Raw genomic sequence first — 18,259 nt, forward strand, 5'->3', positions numbered from 1 at the left:
AGGGACTCATTTCCTGGGAAGGAATGAGTTTATGTCTATAGTCATGAGAAAATTGGGATCAATTAGGGTAATGATTATACAACTTGATATATATAACTTATATCATTAAGTTGTACATTAGTAAAAGGGTGAAATGGCAAATGCTGTGTAATACATAACTAAAATCAAAACAACCCTAAGGAGCATAGTTCTACACTCATACACGTGGGATCACCATGAGTTGGAATTGACTTGAGAGCTACCGGTTTTTTGTTTTTTAATTGCATAACTAGCCTGGGGACTGAACTGATTACATACCACCTTTGCTCAATAATGTCAGAGGTTACCAGTGAAGGGTGGCCTCAGGCAGGGGTTTCCTTTCCCTTTTTCCAAGAATCTGGGGGAGAGCCCTTCTCTCTGGGATCTGTGGAAGTCCCCTAGATCTTTCTCTTATGTTTCCTGACCACAGTGAGCATTTGAGTAAAGATGTGTCTTCACTCATTCCTTGGGAAGCTAAAAGAAAAGAACAAAATAACAAAGACAAGAACCCAAAGTTCAGATTCAAAGCTGCGAAGGAGGTGGGCCAAACACTCTGGTTCTCGGGCTGCCCAGCGGCTGGCCGGCATTCCCCACGTGCTTCATGTTGATGGGCCTGGCTCTAGGCCAAGCAAGAGGCTTAAGTTTGGGCTGGACTGGGATGGAAGCAAATTAATGATGTCATTAGACTTGGCAGAAGCCTTAAATCTCTAGTGACAAGCTTAAGTGCAGGATGCATGATAATATTTTAAAGAGGACACGTCAAGTCCCCAGAGCCCTTGAGTGACAGGTCTAGGATGGAGTGATGAGGCAGCTGGGCCAAGCAGGGCTGGGTTGGAGCATGTAGTGTCCCCTTACTTATGCCTAGGGCTGGGTCAGTCCTGATGGTCAGGCATTCAGGTCTTATTCATGTTACTGACCTCCATGGACTCCTTTTCCTTTACCCCATCCATTCAGCAGTCAGTCTCTGAGAACTAGCAAAGATCCAGGCCTGTTTCTGCCTGGATCTCTGCTGCCCTTGATAAGGCTCACAGCCCAGTGGGGGAGTCAGACTTTTTTATGTGGACAAGAACACTGTGGGACATGTGCTTTGAGAAGGTAGTGAGGAGTGTGGGAGCCCAAATGAGGTGCCCAATAGTGATCATACGTCTTGGTTTGCCCAGGGTAGCCTACATTTATGGCTAAGTTGGGTCATTCACTGCCTGTTAATTATTTGAGCTCCCTCTTTTTTCTTTCTGGGTTTGTATGATAAGTAGATGTGTCCACCTTATATCTAACCTTGGAGCAGTGGCAGTTTGGTGGTGGAATTCTCACCCTCCATGCAGGAGATCAGGATTCAATTCCTGGCCAATGTACCTCATACACAGCCACCATCCATCCATCAGTGAAGCCCTGTGTGTTGCTGAACAGGTTTCAACAGAGCTTCCAGACTCAGATGGACTAGGAAGAAAGGCCTGGCTTCTGAAAATGAACCTGTAAAAACCTTATGGATCACAATGGTCTGGGCCCACTGTGCACAGGGTCACCAAGAGTCAGGGGCTGACTTGACAGCAGCTAACAACAACATACCTAATCCAGACTAGGGCGTTAGAGAAGGCTTCTCAGGGGAAGGCCCTTTGGATGATCCTGCAATTTCAAGGCATTGGCAGTGTGAGTGACCTGGGGCTGTGGGAGGCCTGAAGGACAGCCATTTGTGGAGACGGTGAAGCAGGGAGGCAAGCACAGAGAGAGCATGAGGGGCATCCAGCCCCTACCCTGCCCTGGTCTCCAGAGGCCCCATCATCATCCTTGGCACTGTATCTCCTGACCACATCCTTCTCCTGCTTGAAAATGCCAGGACTTCCACCGCTCAGAAGTGCTCTTTCCTCTGTATGATCTCCCAGGGCTATGCAAATCATTCCTACGTACCCCCACCCCCCGCCCCTTCTCCTGGTCCTCACTGATGCTGCTTACTGAGCCTGCCATGATCACCCTTCATTGCACCTGGTGGGATCCATTCTCAACCTAGCTCCATATCACCTCCTCCCTACAGCCGTCCCTGACTGCAGGCAGAGGGACTGTCTGTGCCTCACAGCCTTTGCCTCCTCAGCCCCACCCTACAGACTTCAAGGCTCCTGCTGCAGATGTAGCCCCATCTTACCTGACGCCTCTCTCCACCAGCACCTGGACACCGGATTCAGCCTTGCTATCCTGACACTAAGCTTTTATGGATCTGGGGTCCTCAAGAGGCTGGACTCTGCCTGTCCACCCCTGGGTGCAGCCTGGTTTGCTCTTCTAATCTAGGTGGACTAATAACCCCCACTTTGCCTCATTTCCAGTGTATGCACTGTTGGGAGACCCTGATGCAGTTCCCATTGCCAGAGATGAACCAATGGTTGTGGACACAGGCCCAGAGAAGGTCTGAGCTAACTATACCCTGAAGTCAAGCCATTGCTCCCCTCTCTCAGGTCAGGGTCAGTGATAGCCTGGCCAGGGCCCTGTCATAAAGCTGCCATCATGGCCAGGCCATCCTGAGCAGTGATCAGGTCCCTCTGTCACAGAGCTCCCTGGTGGCTCAGGACTCAATACCTCTTCCCCAGCAGGTGACACAGAGTGAATCATTGGTCAGTCCTATGAGCCCCATTGGTCAAGTTTTTCCTCTCCTCTCTCATCCCTCCATCAAGGACAGTTGTTGTTGTTGTTATGTGCCGTGGAGTCAAACCCAACTCATAGTGACCCCTCCTTGGGTTTCTGAGGCAGTATCACTACGGAAATAGGATTTCCCAACCTTCCTTCCGAGGAGTGGCTGGTGGGTTTGAACCACCAGCCGTCTGGTTAGCAGGCAAGTGTCTTAGCCACTATGCTACCAGAGCTCCCATCAAGGACAGTAGGAGCTCAGAATTCAGGATTCTTAGACAGTCATGAGCACAGCCTTTGGCTCCTCACTCTTTCATTCTCTGCATGGTACCAAGTGCAGTAAAGACTTGCATTTGCCTGTGTGGCAATCACTCACTGTGGTAATTAAGGTTGTGTGTCAAGTTGGCTGGGCCTGGTTGAGTGACTGGGCAGCTGGATATAGTATTCCCCATGATGAGACTGGTAATCAACTCCATGGTAGAATCAACTGTGAGCAGCTGAGTAGCTGCCTTAGGGATGCTGTCTTTTTCCTGTATATAAGGAGAACCCTTGGGGACTGGTCTCTAGCTTATGGCCCGCTTGAACCCTGTATGTAGCTGTATTGTTGTTCAGCAGCCTGCCATACTCTGTCAACCTTGGGACTTTCAATGGACTTGAATTAATGGCCTGCCATGTGATTTGGTAACAATGGGACTGTGATTTTTTACTTGTCAACCTTGGGCTTGTCAGTCTCAGCAGCCAGCAGCTGTCTGAGTGAAGAAAAGCCTCTAGCTCCAGTGGGCCAGGAGCAGGAGACAGAGCTGAACTCCAAGGTTGAGAGGCTTTCACCCAGCCCCTAGAGCCTGGCACTTTGAGCTTGGACTTAAAGCCTCCAAACTGTAAGAGAATAAACTCCTGTTTGTTAAGGCCTCCCGTTGGTGGTATATTCTTGTCTGAGTGGCACTAAGTAACCAGAACACTCACTGATACATGTTCTGTGCCTGGCTCTGAGCTAAGGACCAAGAGATAAGCAACACAGCCTTTGCCCTCAAGGTGCTCATGGTCTAGTGGGGTGGCAAGCACAGTGAGAGAATATCAGGTCTGGTCCCCAGCCATGTGGCTAGCTTAAACTCTAGCCCCACTCCTGTGTAGCTCTAGGCTCCAGCCCTTCAGATCCTGCTCTCTTGCCTCGGGCTCCTTTGCATGTGGTTTCCTCCTTTTTCTGGTCATCTCAGGCTCTTCTCTCACATCTCATTTTCCAGGAATCTTTCCTTCTCTTCCCAGATATAGCCCCTACTGGCAAACCCATGTAAATTATTAGCTATTCCCGTGTTGAGCTACAGTTCCATCACCCACTCTCTCCTTACAACACGGATCACACTTTGAGAGAGTTGCTTATTGAAATCACCATGTCTCCTGGATGAGATGGTAAGCCCCACAGGGCAAGTCTCTTGAAATCCCTCCCATATCCCTTTTCTGTAACACTATGCCTGGCATTTATAAACTACTTCATTCCCTTGTTCAGCAACTGTTTCTTGAGTCTTCCTCTGTGCTAGGCCCTGTTCTAGTCAGTTGGGATATACTGATGAAAATAAAACAGAGCAAAATCCCTGCCCTAGTTCAGTTCTGGCGTAGTGCCTAAGGCACTTGACTGCTAACCAGAAGGCTGGTGGTTCAAACCCACCAGCCACTCCTCAGAAGGAAGATGGGGCAATCTACTTCCATGGTGATACTGCCTTGGAAACCCAAGGAGGGGTCGCTATGAGTTGGGGCTGACTCGATGGCACATAACAACAACAACAGTTCAGTTCTAGCTCATTATTAGTTCTAGTAGGGGGTGGAGGGAGGAGAAGAAGATATATAAAAGCTAAATAGTGAATCAAGTACATAGAATATTAAAACCAAAAAACTAAACTTGTTGCCATGGACTCCTACTCATAGATACCCCATGTGTTTCAGAGTAGAACTGCTCCATAGGGTGTTTTTTTTTTTTTTTTTGTTCCTTTCTTCTCTCATCTTTACATCTTTATGGGAACAGATTGCCAAGTCTTTTTCCTGTAGCACTGCAGAGTGGGTTTGAACTAACAACCCTTAGGACGGTAGTTGTTTGCAAATCATTTGTGCCACCTAGGGACCTTAACATGTTAGTAGATGGTAAAAGCCATGGGGATACAGTGGGGCATAATTAAGGAGGTGGAGAGTATGGGCATGGGGTTTGGGTAATTGGGGCTCTCTCCTTGAGACAATGTTATTTAAGTTGAGTCTCCAAGGAAGTGGAGGACAGAGCCATGGTGGTACCTGGGGAAAGACCATTCCCAAGGGAAGAGCCAGTGCAAAGGCAGAAGTATGCCAGGTGAGTTCATGGAACAGCAAGGTGGCTGGAGTGGCATGTGTGAGGGAGTGAGAAGAAAGAGATGAGGTTCAGGGCTGTGGCAGACCATGGGACATATAGGCCATCATCACAGAGACTTTGGCTTTTACTCTGAGAGAAATGGGGAGCCAACTCAGTGCCCAGAGCAGAGCAGTGGCCTGTGGTGATTAATTCAACAACTTCTGGAATGAAAGGGTATCCAGGAATTATGATAGAGGAAAGCACAGGGGGCCTAGAGGAGCTGGGGGAATACTAGAGAGTGAAGGCTTCCCAGAGGAGGTGACATCTGACCATGGCCAACCAGAAGGAATCTAGGGGGGTGGAAAGAGCCTGAACAAGCCATAGAGGTCTGAAAGGACAAACACATTAGGGGAGGTACTGCAAGTTCCACAGGTCAGCAGAACAGGGTCTGTGGGTAGGGAACCTGGGCAACAAAGTCAGCAGAAGGAAGACCACAGTGGTCCTAGAGAAGCATCTTGGGATTGATCCTGAGGCAATGCAGGGCTTGGTGGAGACTGAGCAGGGGCGTGATGTCGCTCAGCTCCTCAGATTTCTACTCACTGTCTCACCAGCCTAGAATGCCCTGGACTGGACTCACAAGCAAGCTCCAAAAACTGTGGACCTTTCTTTTTCTGGCCCTCAGTTTCCCTAGATGTTGAACTGAACCTCTCAGGGGTCTCCTTGTTCTGATATGGCAAGCTAATCTTTCAGGGTCCTAGGCTGTAGAGTCACATAGACTAAGCTCAAGTTGCTGCTCTGTTGCTGATAAGCTGTGTGGCCTTGGGCAAGTCCTTTCCCCTCTCTGAGCCTCAGTTTTCCCATCTGTAAAATGATAATAACAGTAGCCCCTGACTACCACAGCTAGAAAGAAGATCTGTTGTGCCTGGCACACAGTAGGTGTCTAATATATAAGGTGGTTTCATATGGGCCTGGTTTGAGGCCACTAGAACTGGTAAACCACAGGCTATCTGGGTCAGAGGAGGGAAGCCTCACCTGGGACGTGTCATGGTTGAAGATGACGGCGTTGAGGTCCCCACAGTTGTAGTGCTTGATGAGGTCCTCAGTGGTGTAGGGCGCCTGCAGGCTCCCGGCCCGCACACTCTCATGCTGCAGCAGTGTCTGGTTGAGGGCAAATAGCACCTGAGCAGAGAAAGGAGAGGAGTAAGGGCTGTGCTCGACCCTAGCTGGTCTCCAGGCCCAGCTCTTCTCTGTCTGGATTTCAGGCAACAGTCTGGAAACAGAAGATGTGTAGGGCCCAGCCCAAGCTGGCTTAGCCTGAGCATGTCCACACTTTCTGCTCCTTACTGACTGCTCTCTGAGCATGTTAGCCCATTCTTGCCTCCAGCCTTTTGCCCACACAGGCCCACTTCAGTTTTGGGTCTCACATCTTATCTAACAATGTCATGAGATGAGAGACCTGATTGTGTCTGGGTTTGGGAGTGATAGGTGAGTATTTCTTTTAACTCCATTGTTTTCTTGTGCTTAAGATATGTTCTAGAATGAACATATCTTTGTCATGAAGAGCACTTCTAAACAAAGCAGAGGAAACAAATGAACAAAAACTCCACTTAGATGTCAAGGCCCAAACTAAATGCTACCTCTTCCAGAAGTCTTCCTCAGGCTAAGACAAATCATGAAGGGGCTGGCCACCTGAGTTAGAATGTGCTTCTGGAAGCTCCTCTGGGCTCTGGGGCCCATGCTGGGCCCTAGGGATACAGCTGAGCCCCAGGCAGACCTGTGAGGCATCTAGAAGATGCTATGCAAAAGCCCAGATACCTAGGTCTCACCTTACCTAGGTTTACCTTCCGGAACTCAAATCTGTCAGATGGGGCTTGTGTTTTTAACAAACTCCTCTGGAAATTCTTCTTCTTCTTCTTTTAAAATAATTTATTTTATTGTTGTTGTTGTTGAAAATGTATACAGCAAAACATAGGCCAATTCACTAATTTCTAGCAGCTCAGCCACCCCTGGCATTTGAGGACCAGACCTAATAGAACATGGCCTGTTTGAGTTATGAGGACCTGAGGGATGATCTAGTTCAGGGCCCCCATTTTAGATGGGAAATTGAGACACAGGGAAGAGAAGGGACTTGCTCACCTCCTTGCAGCTGAGACTGGAGCTTAGTCTCATGTGACTGCATGTCCCAGATACCTTTAACCAGCAAAAGGGAGGAGCTTGACCAATATTTGAATTATTTGGCACAGACATAGAGGAATACATGTTGTGTCCCTGTGCAAAATGCCAAGAGGCAATGTTGGGCCACCTGCCTTGCTCTTTGCCCAGTCCCTGCCCAGCAGGCAGGCCTTGCTCATTCTGTCTGCATGATTGTATGATACCTTGTATGACTGACTGTCCCCAGTCTCTTGGTCACACTAATTCAGGCCCTACCATCTCTTGCTGAGTGCATGCCAACATCACCCTCTAAATAATCTCCCTCTAGACTCCAGCTCACCCACTTGTCCCATGTTCTTCTGCTGGAGTCATCTTTACAAAGCACTGATCTGATAGTTTCTTGTATTCTCTTAAAACTTTCACTGGGCCCTCTTGCCCTCAAGATAACAGCCTAGCTCTTCAATAGAGCCTCCAAACCAATGATTTAGACCCTGCTGTGTGATTTAGACCCTCTAAGGGAGCTCTGGTGGTCTAGAGCCTAAGGCATTTGACTGCTAACTAGAAGGCTGGTGGTTCAAACCCACCAGCCACTCCTCGCAAGGAAGGTTGGGCAATCTACTACCATAGTGATACTGCCTCAGCAACCCAAAGAAGGGTCACTGTGAGTCAGATCTGACTCCATGGCAGTGCGTTGTGTTTGTGTTGCATGGTCTCTGGCCTCGTTTCTTATACTTCTCTGCACCTCCAAATACCAAATAATTCAGTAATCTGCAAACAAACAATCTCTGCCTCTGAGGCCCTATGTGTGCTATTCCCTACGCATTGAAAAACTTCCCTCTCCATTCTCCAACACAAGTGCAGACTTGGGCATCCAGGCTGTACTCAGATGCCATCTTGGCTGTGAAACTTCTCTGGCCATCTCATTATTTACAAGGTCCCTCCTCAGTACTCCTATGGTATCCATGTGTGATAGAATGTTTACATTAATGATTCTAAACCTTAACCCCTCCTTGTATTTGTACCCCTCACCATGGAATTTTTAGTGTCCTCCCAGTCTGACTCTGGGCCTTTAGCCAGAGGACTTACTTTGGCCAATGTGATATTAGTAACCATTATGAGGCCTGGAAAATGCAGATGTGTTGCTGCTGCCCCTTGCAACTCTGCCATTTCCTTAGACTGAGGCTGATGGAGGAGGAGAGACATGTAAAGCAGAGCCAAATAGCACCAGCTATCCTAGCAAAGCCATCCTAGATCAGCTAGCTGTCAGCCAATTCAGAGATATGTGAGTGAGCCCAACAGAAACATCAGCCTACACACAATTAACTCCATATGCATGAGAAGTAAACACTTCATGTTTTCCTACACAGCTTAAATGTGCAATAAATAGGTGACACACCATGCTTTCCTCCATTATAATGAACATGATATTGTGAACATTATAATTGCTGTTTACCTACCTGTCTGTCCATTAGGCTATGAGCTTTTCGGAGATAGGAATTGGATCATATCCATGTTTGTATCCTCAGCACTCAGCACCATGATTGGGACAGAAAGGCTGTCCTTTCTTTTGACACCTGCTGTAGCCACTTCATAGTTTAAGGCTACTAGTCATGCCCTTCAGACTAGTTTCTAGAACTTTGGCACTTTGTCTACATTTGGGGAATGCTACTAGCACGTGGCACAAGTTAATACCAAAGAGAATCAACCACTTGGTTCAGAAATACATAATCTGAACAGAGAAGCTCATAAAAGAAGTATATACAATGTTGTTGTTAGTTGTCATTGACTGAGCCCTGACTTAGAGTGACCTCATGTGCAACAGAATGCAAGGTTGCCCGCTCCTGTACCACCTCCATGATGGCTGGTACGCTTGAGTCTATGGTAACTGTGTCAGCTCATCTCAGGGAGGGTTTCCCTCATTTCTGCTGATCCTCTATACTACCTAACACAATGTCCTTTGCTAGCAATTGGTCTTCCCTGCTGACATATCCAAAGTGAGCCGAAGTTGCACCATCTGGTTGTTCTTCTTGTAATACTCACTTGTTTATTCTTTTGGCAGTCCATGGTATATTCAATATTCATTCTAAAGTACAGTCTGGTATGTACAGTCTGGGCAAAATACTGACATGAACTATGGAGTTAAGCCTGTACTCCAGAGATCAGCTCCACCTACCTTCTCCTGTTTTAGTTTTGTGCTGGGCGGCAGAACTGGAACATATTGGGGTGCAGCAACCCTGGCTGCTTCCCCTAATAAGCTGGCTAGTATGAGATCAGTCCACCCCACTTCAGGGCCTTCTCCAAGCCTCTTGGCTCTGCAGAACTGATCGGCAAATCTGATCTGCAGCCACCTGGTGCAAGGTGTTGATGGCAGCATGGTGGCCAGCATAGACCACAGGAGGCATGAGTGGCCTTGTTGTTGCACATTGCTAAGGCAACAGGAACATTCTTACATAAAGCACATGCCTTGGATGCAAGTGTCCATGTCGAGCTGGACTGTTTTCCTCTTCTGCAGAGCTGACACACACAGATGTCCTGTGACACACCCTGCCCCTGCACACACCTGCTTGTGGCTTTTTCAGAGTCGGCTTGGCCAAAGCACCAAGTAGCCTATGGTGAGGTCACTGGCCCAGCTGCCCAGAAGAGCTGGTTGGAGGGGAAATTGCTCCCATTATCTTTCTTGACTCATGGAGTCACTTCTGCTATCATGTGGCCATCATGGAACTGGGAGGTGATCTAGTGAATTGAATACATTCATATTTGCAGGGTGTTAACAACAGTCCTTGGCATGTACTAAGTGCTGGATAAGTGTTTGTTAAATAAAACTTGGAGGAAAACAGTTAGATCCAAACTTTCCCAGACAGGAGGTGGAAGGGTCCCTAGAGGTCATCTGGTCCTGTGGTTTTTCAAACCTTTTTTAGCCATGGAATCTTTTTTGACATTGTTGTTTTCTAAAGGAACCTTACTTGGAATTAAAATGTGGAGTAGATAAAAATGGAAACATCCCTAACTGATGTAAAGGAGGCAGGCTGAGGCCGGAAGCCCAAACGACTTCATACCTCCCTACAGCAAGGACTCCCAAGGTCTTTCTGTGGATCCCAAGGGTGCCTTGGAGCCCAGTTTGGAAACCACTAGTCTTATTCTATGCTCTCATCCCATAGAGGAGGAGAAGAGACTGAGGCCTACAAAGGGCAAATGGGGTTTTCCCAAGGCTTCACAGTGACCTAGAGGCAGAGCAGACTCAAACCTAAGTCCCCTAACTCTCAGCCCAGGGACCTTTGCACTGCCCTGGACCCCACTCCTGAGCTTGATTTCTAGAAGCTACCAACTGAGGCCCACTGGCACAAACCAAAAACCAAACTCAGCTGCTGAGTCAATTCTGACTCATAACAATCTCCACTGGGTTTCTGAGGCTGTAAATCTTTATGGCCGTAGATCACTCCATCTTCCTTCTGCAGAGCGGCTGGTGGTTTTGAACTGCTGAACTTCTGATTAGCAGCCAAATACTTTATCCACTACACCACCAGAGCACTGGCACAGTCCACATTAATCCTGTACACACTGCCATATCCATTTTCTTTATTCTGGATCCTTGTGAAATAGCCAGAGAGCAACTGCAAGCAGCGATTATTACTAGTATGTTAGAGACAGGTAACAGGCCCAGATTGTTTAAAAGGCAGCCCCAGTATGGCATCTAACGGGGCAGGACAGAAACCCAGGCCTATCACCAGGATGCTTCTGCTCCAGGCTGGGTCCAGGCCTCCCACAGACCCTAGGCTTCCCTCAGTCTCAGCACTTATCCCCCTGAATTGTCCTTTCTGCTCCCTGCCTCTCTGTTTACTATTGAATTTCTACTACAGTACATAGCAGTCACTCAGGAAATATTTTGGAAGGAAGGAAAAGAAGAAAGATGCTAATCCAGAATCACATGCCCTTTCTGCTACCCCTCCTTCCCTGTATACATAAAGTAGTACTTTTCTACTCATTACTAGAGATCACTATGTTTATTGAGCAGTCACTATGTGCCAAGAAGTTTCTAAGCTCATATTAACTCATTTAATTTTCACCACAACTCTGAGGGATGTCTATTATTAGCTCTGTTTAACAGATTTTTAAAGAAAAGAAAACGGCTGCAAAGAGACAATAAGTAACACATGCAAGGTTACTATGACAGAGAGGGACAGAATAGGCTTTTGGGTCTGGGAATTTCAGCTCTGGAATCCATAATCTTTGTTAGCTACTGCCCACTGGTGTCTGGTGGAGCAGTGGTTAAGGCATTTGGCTGTTAACCAAAAGGTTGGGGATTTGAACCTACCAGCCACTCTGCAGGAGAAAGATGAGGCAGTCTGTGCCTGTAAAAATATACATTTTTGGAAACTCTATGGGTCAGTTCTACTCTGTCCTATAGGGTCACTGGGAGCTCTGGTGGCATAGTGCCTAAGGCATTTGACTGCTAACCAGAAGGCTGGTGGTTCAAACCCACCAGCCACTCCTTGGAAGGAAGGTTGGGCAATCTACTTCCGTAGTGATACCACCTCGGAAACCCAAGGAGGGGTTGCTATGAATCAGATCTGACTCCACGGCAGTGGTTGTGTATGCGTTTGCTATAGGGTCACTATTAATTGGAATAGACTTGATGGCAGTGGTTTTTGGTGGCTCCCTCTGTTTTCTCCAAAGAGAACTCACATGCTTGTGTCCCCACTCAGATAGGAAGGCAAAGAACAGAAGGGGAATGTCTGGTCAAATGCACATGGCTAGAAAAGGATAGAGCTAGGATTGGAAATTATGTCTGTCTGTCTTCAAACCATATTCTCATGACCAGAGCTTCAATGTAATAGATGCTCCCCCAGGAGCATTCTTGGTGCTTCCATTAAACATGGGGAGAGTACATTCATTTATTCAAAAACCATTGCTTCCTGCTGATTCTCTGCAGGAACATAGATGTGTGGATTAATTGGACTTTAATCCCTACCCATAAGGAGCTCATTTTGTTGTTAAGTTGTTAGGTGCCTTGAGCTACTTCCAACTCATTGTGACCCTACATACAACAGAATGAAACGCTGCCGAATCCCGTGCCATCCTCAGGAGCAGTGCCATGCTTGAGCCCATCATTGCAGCCACTGTGTCGATCCACCTCATTTAAAGTCTTCTCCCTTTTTGCTGGCCCTCTTTTTTACCTAGCATGATATCCTTTTCCAAGAACTGGTGGCTTCTGACAACATGACTAAAGTCTGAGAAACGAAGTCTGGCCATTCTCTCTTCTAAGGGGCATTCTGGCTGTACTTCCTCTATCTGTCCATTCTTCTAGCAGTCCATGGTACATTCAATATTCTTTGCCAACATCACAATTCAAATGCATCAATTCTTCTGTGGTCTTCCTTATTCATTGTCCAGCTCTCACATGTATATGAGGTGACTGAAAATATCATGGCTTGGGTCAAGCACACCTTAATCTTCAAAGTGACATCTTTGATCTGTAACACTTTAAAAAGGCCTTTTGCAGCAGATACACCCAGTGCAATAGAAGATTTGATTTATGGCATTGATTGTGGATCCAAGTAAAATGAAATGCTTGACAACTTCAATCATTTCTCCATTTATCATGATGTTGATTATTGGTCCAGCTGTGAGGACTTTTGTTTACCTTATGTTGAGGTGTAATCCATACTAAAGCCTCTAGTCTTTGATCTTCATCAGTAAGCACTTCACATCTATGTCACTTTCATAATGAGTCTTCCTCCAATCCTGATGTCATGTTCTTTTTCATATAGTCCAGCTTCTCAGATTATTTGCTCTATATACAAATTGGTTAAGTATGGTGAAAGGATACAAGCCTGACACACATCTTTCCTGATTTTAAAACATGCAGTACACCCTTGTTCTGTTCAAATGATTGCCTCTTTATCTGTGTAGAAGTTCCTTATGGGCATAATTAAGTGTTCTGGAATTCCCATTCTTTGCAATATTATCCATAATTTGTTATGACCCACACAGTGGAATGCCTTTGCATAGTCAATAAAAGACAGGTAAACATCTTTCTGGTATTCTTAGCTTTCAGCTAAGATCCATGTGATGTCAGTAATGATATCCTTCATTCCATTCTGTCTTCTGAATCCAGCTTGAATAACTAGCAGTTCCCTGCTGATGTCCTGCTGCAACCATTTTTCAATTATTTTCACCAATATTTTTCTTGTGTGTGATACTAATGATATTATTCAATAATTTCTGCATTCTGTTAGATCACTTTTCTTTGGAATGGGCACAAATCTCTTCTAGTTGGTTGGCCAGGTTTTTCAAATTTCTTGGCATAAATGAGTGAGTGTCTCCAGTGCTGCATCCCTTTGTTGAAACATCCCAATGGATATTCTGTCAATTCCTGGAGCCTTGTTCTTCACCAATTCCTTCAGTGTAGCTTGGATTTCTTCCTTCAATACCACTGGTTCTTCATCATATGCTACCTCCTGAAATGGTGGCATATTGACAAATTCTTTTTGGCACAGTGACTCTGTGTATTCCTTCCATCTTCTTTTGATGCTTCCTGCATCATTCAATATTTTGCCCATAGAATCCTTCAATATCATACCTCAAGGCTTGAATTTTTTCTTCGGTTCTTTCAGCTTGAGAAATGCTGAGCGTGTTCTTATCTTCCAACTTTCCAACTAGGTCTTTGCACATTTCACTATAATACTTTACTTTGTCCTCTCAAGTTGTCCTTTGAAATCTTCTGTTCAGCTCCTTCACTTCGTCATTTCTTATTTCACTTAAGCTATTCTCCCTTCAAGAGCAAGTTTCAGAGTCTCTTCTGGCATCCATTTGCATCCTCTTCTCCTTTCTTGTCCTTTTAATGACCTTTTGCTTTCTTCATGTGTGATGTCTTTGATGTCATCCCACAACTCCTCTGGTCTTTGGTCACTGGTGTTCAATGCATCACATCTATTCTTCAGATAGTCTCTAAATTCAGGTGGGATATACTCAAGGCCATATTTTGGCTATTATGGACTAGTTTCAATTTTCTTTAGCTTCAACTTAAACTGGAAATATGTGCAATTTACAATCTGTTCCACAGTCTGCCCCCAGCCTTGTTCTGACCCATGATATTGAGTTTCTCCGTTGTCTCTTTCCAAAGATGTAGTCGATTTGATCCCTGTGTATTCCTTTTGTTAAGGACTACCAGTACAGGCACCATTTATGGTGTTTAAAAAAGACATCTGCAATGAATATGTTGTTGATTGTGCAAAATTCTATCATGTGATCTCTGGCATCATTTCTTTTGCCAATGCCTTATTTTCCAGTTAGCAATGATTCTTCTTTGTTTCCAACTTTCACATTCCAATCACCAGTAATTATCAATACAACCTGATTGCATGTTTGATCAATTTCAGACTGCAGAAGTTGGTAAAAATTTTCAATTTCTTCTACTTTGGCTTTGTGGTTTGTGGGTGAATTTGAACAATAGTTATATTCACTGGTATTCTTTGTAGGTATATGGAATTATCCTATCACTGACAGCAGTGTACTTCAGAATAGATTTTGAAATGTCCTTTTAAACTATGAATGCAATGCTATTCCTCTTTAATTTGTCATTCATGGCATAGTAGACCATATGATTGTCTGATTCAAAATGGCCAATTCCAGTCCATTCAGCTCACTAATGGCTAAGGTATCCATTTTTATATGTTCCATTTCATTTCTACAATGTCCAGTCTTCCTACATTCATACTCAGTAACTTCCACATTCCTGTTAATGGATGTTTGCAGCTGTTTCTTCTCACTTTGAGTCATACCACAACAGCAAAAGAAGGTCCTCAAAGTTATACTCCATCCATGTCATTAAGATCAATTCTACTTTGAGGAGGTAGCTCTTCCCCAGTCAATTCTAGTGCCTTCCAACCTGAGGGGTTCATCTTCTGGCACTATATCAGACAATGTTTCCCTGCTATTCGTAAGGTTTTCAGTGGCTAATATTTTTTCAGAAGTGGACCTGGTTACATCTTTTTTCCTAATCTGTCTTAGTCTGGAATCTTTGCTGAAACCTGTCCACCATGGGTGACCCTGTTGGTGTTTGAAACACTGCTGGAATTGCTTCCCATATCACAGCAACATGTAAGCTACCACAGCATGACAAACTGAGAGATAAGTGGTGGCTACACTGATTCATTCCTTCCTTCAACAAACATTTACTATCTGCTGATTCTCTACAAGTACCTGGGAGGTGTGAATTAACTGGACTTAGTCCCTGCCCATATAGAGCTCATTTTAGAGGCAGGTTAACCCAGCAACTGGCCACTGAAGTATGGGGATGTCTTAGCTTCTTAGCGCTGCTGTAACAGAAACAGTGCCAGTGGGAGGCTTTGGCAAACAGATATTGATTTTCTCACAATTCAGGAAGCTAGAAGTCCCAATTCAGGGGACCAGCTCTAGGGGAAGGCTCTCTCTGTTTGCTCTGGGGGAAAATGCCTGACTCAGCCTCTGTAACCCCAAATGTTTCTCAGTTCTTTGGGGATCTCCATGTGATATCTATCTTGCCCCCATTCATGCTTACTGGCTTCTGTGCCTATTCTATTCTTTTTATATCTCCAAAGTGGTTTGGATTAAGACATAACCTATTGATATGGCTCCATGAACATAACAATGAAAACTGTACTCCCAAGTGGGATTATATCCATAGGTACAGGGGTTGACATCCCAACACCTATTTTTTGGGGATGAACTTCAATCCATAACAAGGGCTAAGTGCTATAATAGGGAATTACGAGGCACTGGGCACATGCAGGAAATAAAGTGTCTTGCCCTGATTTCTGCCTCTTTTCATTCATTTTGAATTCCAAGCCTGGAGCAGGTCACAGACTCCCAGGCCTCAAATCTCTCTGCTCCCAGCCACTTTAGAATAACAAACCTTCCTCACACATAGTCTTGGTGGCCCACTCTGGGATAATGTTTATGATAAGGCTTTGACATGGAATAACAAACACTAGGAGAAGGCGAGAGCCTGCCACTCTCTCCTTGGATGGCTGTGTGCGGACGCCTGGCCTCCGGGAGCCACTGGGCATCCCGGCGGCCCCACTTACCAGTGCTGGCTGAACATGAGCTGGCCTGTGAAGTCTGCTGAGTGTAGGCCCGGAATTTAAACACATCTTCAAACATGGGTCTGAAATGGAGTGAGGCAGGCGCCAGGAGGGTGGGGACAGGTTTATTGTTCCAGACTCGTCTAGTAAACAGTCCTCGATGTGCTGGACTGGTGAACACCAGTCCTTGTGTTCACTGGATGGCCCAGCAATGTTATTGTGAGGAGAAGACAACAGGGATCTCTTTGTCAGGAAGGAGGTTTAGACCCTATAGGACATGCCTGGCTCTCAGGCTAGGGTACTGAGGTAGGTTGCTAAGTACTTCACACTCAGGGAAATCACAGCAAAGGCCCCAACCCACTCAACACTGCTTACTGAGCCCCCACTATGTGTCAGATACTATTCTAGGTGTTGGAGATTCAGCTGTGGAGAAAACAGACAAAAATCTCTGCTTCCATACAGCTTATCTGAAAGTGGGGAAAAGAGATGTGAAATATTAAGAAGTAGCACATTAGCTTATGGTGTTTGCTACAGAGAGAGAGCATAAAGCAAGAAAGGGAGAACATCAGGTACAAAGGTCCCATGGCAGGAGCCCAGTTCGTATGTGTGAAGAGCAGAGGCCAGTGTGGCTGGAGCTGGGTAAAGGAGAGTGATGGAAGATGAGGTCAGAGTTGAGAAGTGTACCAGGGTACCTGGGCTGCTGTAAAGAGCTGGGAAATCATCTTGCATTATAATCCTTCAGAGTGGGGATTGTTATTCCCATATTACAGATGAGGAAGCTGAGGGCTTGAGGATGGTGAAGTCACTAGCACAATGGTCTACATTAAAGACCTACAGCTGGCATTTAAAATCAGGCCCAGTCACAGTCAGCAGGTCCTGGTTTCTTTCTGCTACCCTAGGCCTACCACTCCTCGGAAGGAAGGTTGGGCAATCCTACTTCCGTAGTGATACTGCCTCGGAAACCCAAGGAGGGGTCGCTATGAGTCGGGGCCAACTCGACGGCAAACAACAACAACAACAGGCTTACCTAACTAAGCTATCTCCCCTCACAGTAGGAAGGACAGACATGAACAGATGAGAAGTGGCCAGTCTGAGAGGCCCAGGTTTTGAGTGGTCAGCTAGGAAGGAGGAGGGGTGCTAGAATCTTAGCTGTGGAGCTGACATATGAGGTCAGCAAAGAGGTCCTTGCCAAGGTGACCCAACCTGGTACATGTACCCTAGCCACTCCACCATGGCACTGAGTTCTGGCTGTACTGATCATGTCTTTGTGTCTGCTGACTTGTTGAATGCCTGTCTCCCTGAGTGAGGACAACACCAGGGGGCAGAGGCCTCATCTCTCTTCTTTTCTGCTGGACCTAGCAAGGTCTGGGACATTGCTGGGTCTCAATAACCAAGTGAAGGAAGAAATGAACAAGTGAAGAAATGAATGGAGACTTTCAAGAGGATCAGGACACCATCATGACTTGCTGTGGTCCTTGAAATAAAACCAAAGTCCTTAGTCCTTGTTGACCTCGCACCCCATCTCTCAAAACTCTTGATTACACTCTTTGCCTTGGCTTGAAAGACCCACACTCAGATCCCCATTGTGCTGGGCTCTTTGCAACCTTACAACCTTCACTTCTGCTTCTCCTTCTCCCCCTACCAGGTCATATCCCCCCTTCACTTCTCTGTAGATGCTCCTTTTTCCAGGACACCTTCCCTAAATAGAAAGTAGCTCTTGTGGCACAGAAGTTAAGGCATTTGGCTGCTAACTAAGAGGTCCTCAGTTCAAACCCACCAGTTGCTCTGTGGGGGAGAGATGGGGCAGTCTGCTTCCATAAAGATCTATGGCCTTGGAAACCCTATGGAATAGTTCTACTCTGCCCTTTAGGGGAGTGAGTTTGGTTTGTTTTTTCCCCGAACTGAAGACAAGGCAAGTCCCCTGCTAAGTGTTCTCAAGTACCCAACAGTTTCCAGGACAGGCACTCATGCTGCTGTGTTACTTACTGTTTGATACCTATCCTTCCTGCTCAGTGGTGAACGCTCTGAGGCAGGTACAAGGTCTGTCTTGTTCGTGATGTTTGGCCACCAGACAGCACAGTGCCTCCCTCATACAGCGTGGACA

The 18,259-nt window shown here is 46.1% G+C and overlaps 1 protein-coding gene across 1 annotated transcript in view; it reads right to left on the bottom strand.

The window, feature by feature from the left end:
* TRABD2B (TraB domain containing 2B) overlaps positions 1–18,259 on the bottom strand; it is a 329,047-nt gene that overhangs the window by 38,828 nt on the left and 271,960 nt on the right. Inside the window, exon 3 of the mRNA XM_007946710.1 lies at positions 5,975–6,121. Coding sequence (XP_007944901.1) covers positions 5,975–6,121 — 147 coding nt within the window. The remainder of the gene's footprint in view (positions 1–5,974; positions 6,122–18,259) is intronic.

Source organism: Orycteropus afer, unplaced genomic scaffold, assembly GCF_000298275.1.
Source record: "Orycteropus afer afer isolate SDZICR_OR568_19922 unplaced genomic scaffold, OryAfe1.0 scaffold00169, whole genome shotgun sequence".
Lineage (NCBI taxonomy): Eukaryota > Metazoa > Chordata > Mammalia > Tubulidentata > Orycteropodidae > Orycteropus > Orycteropus afer.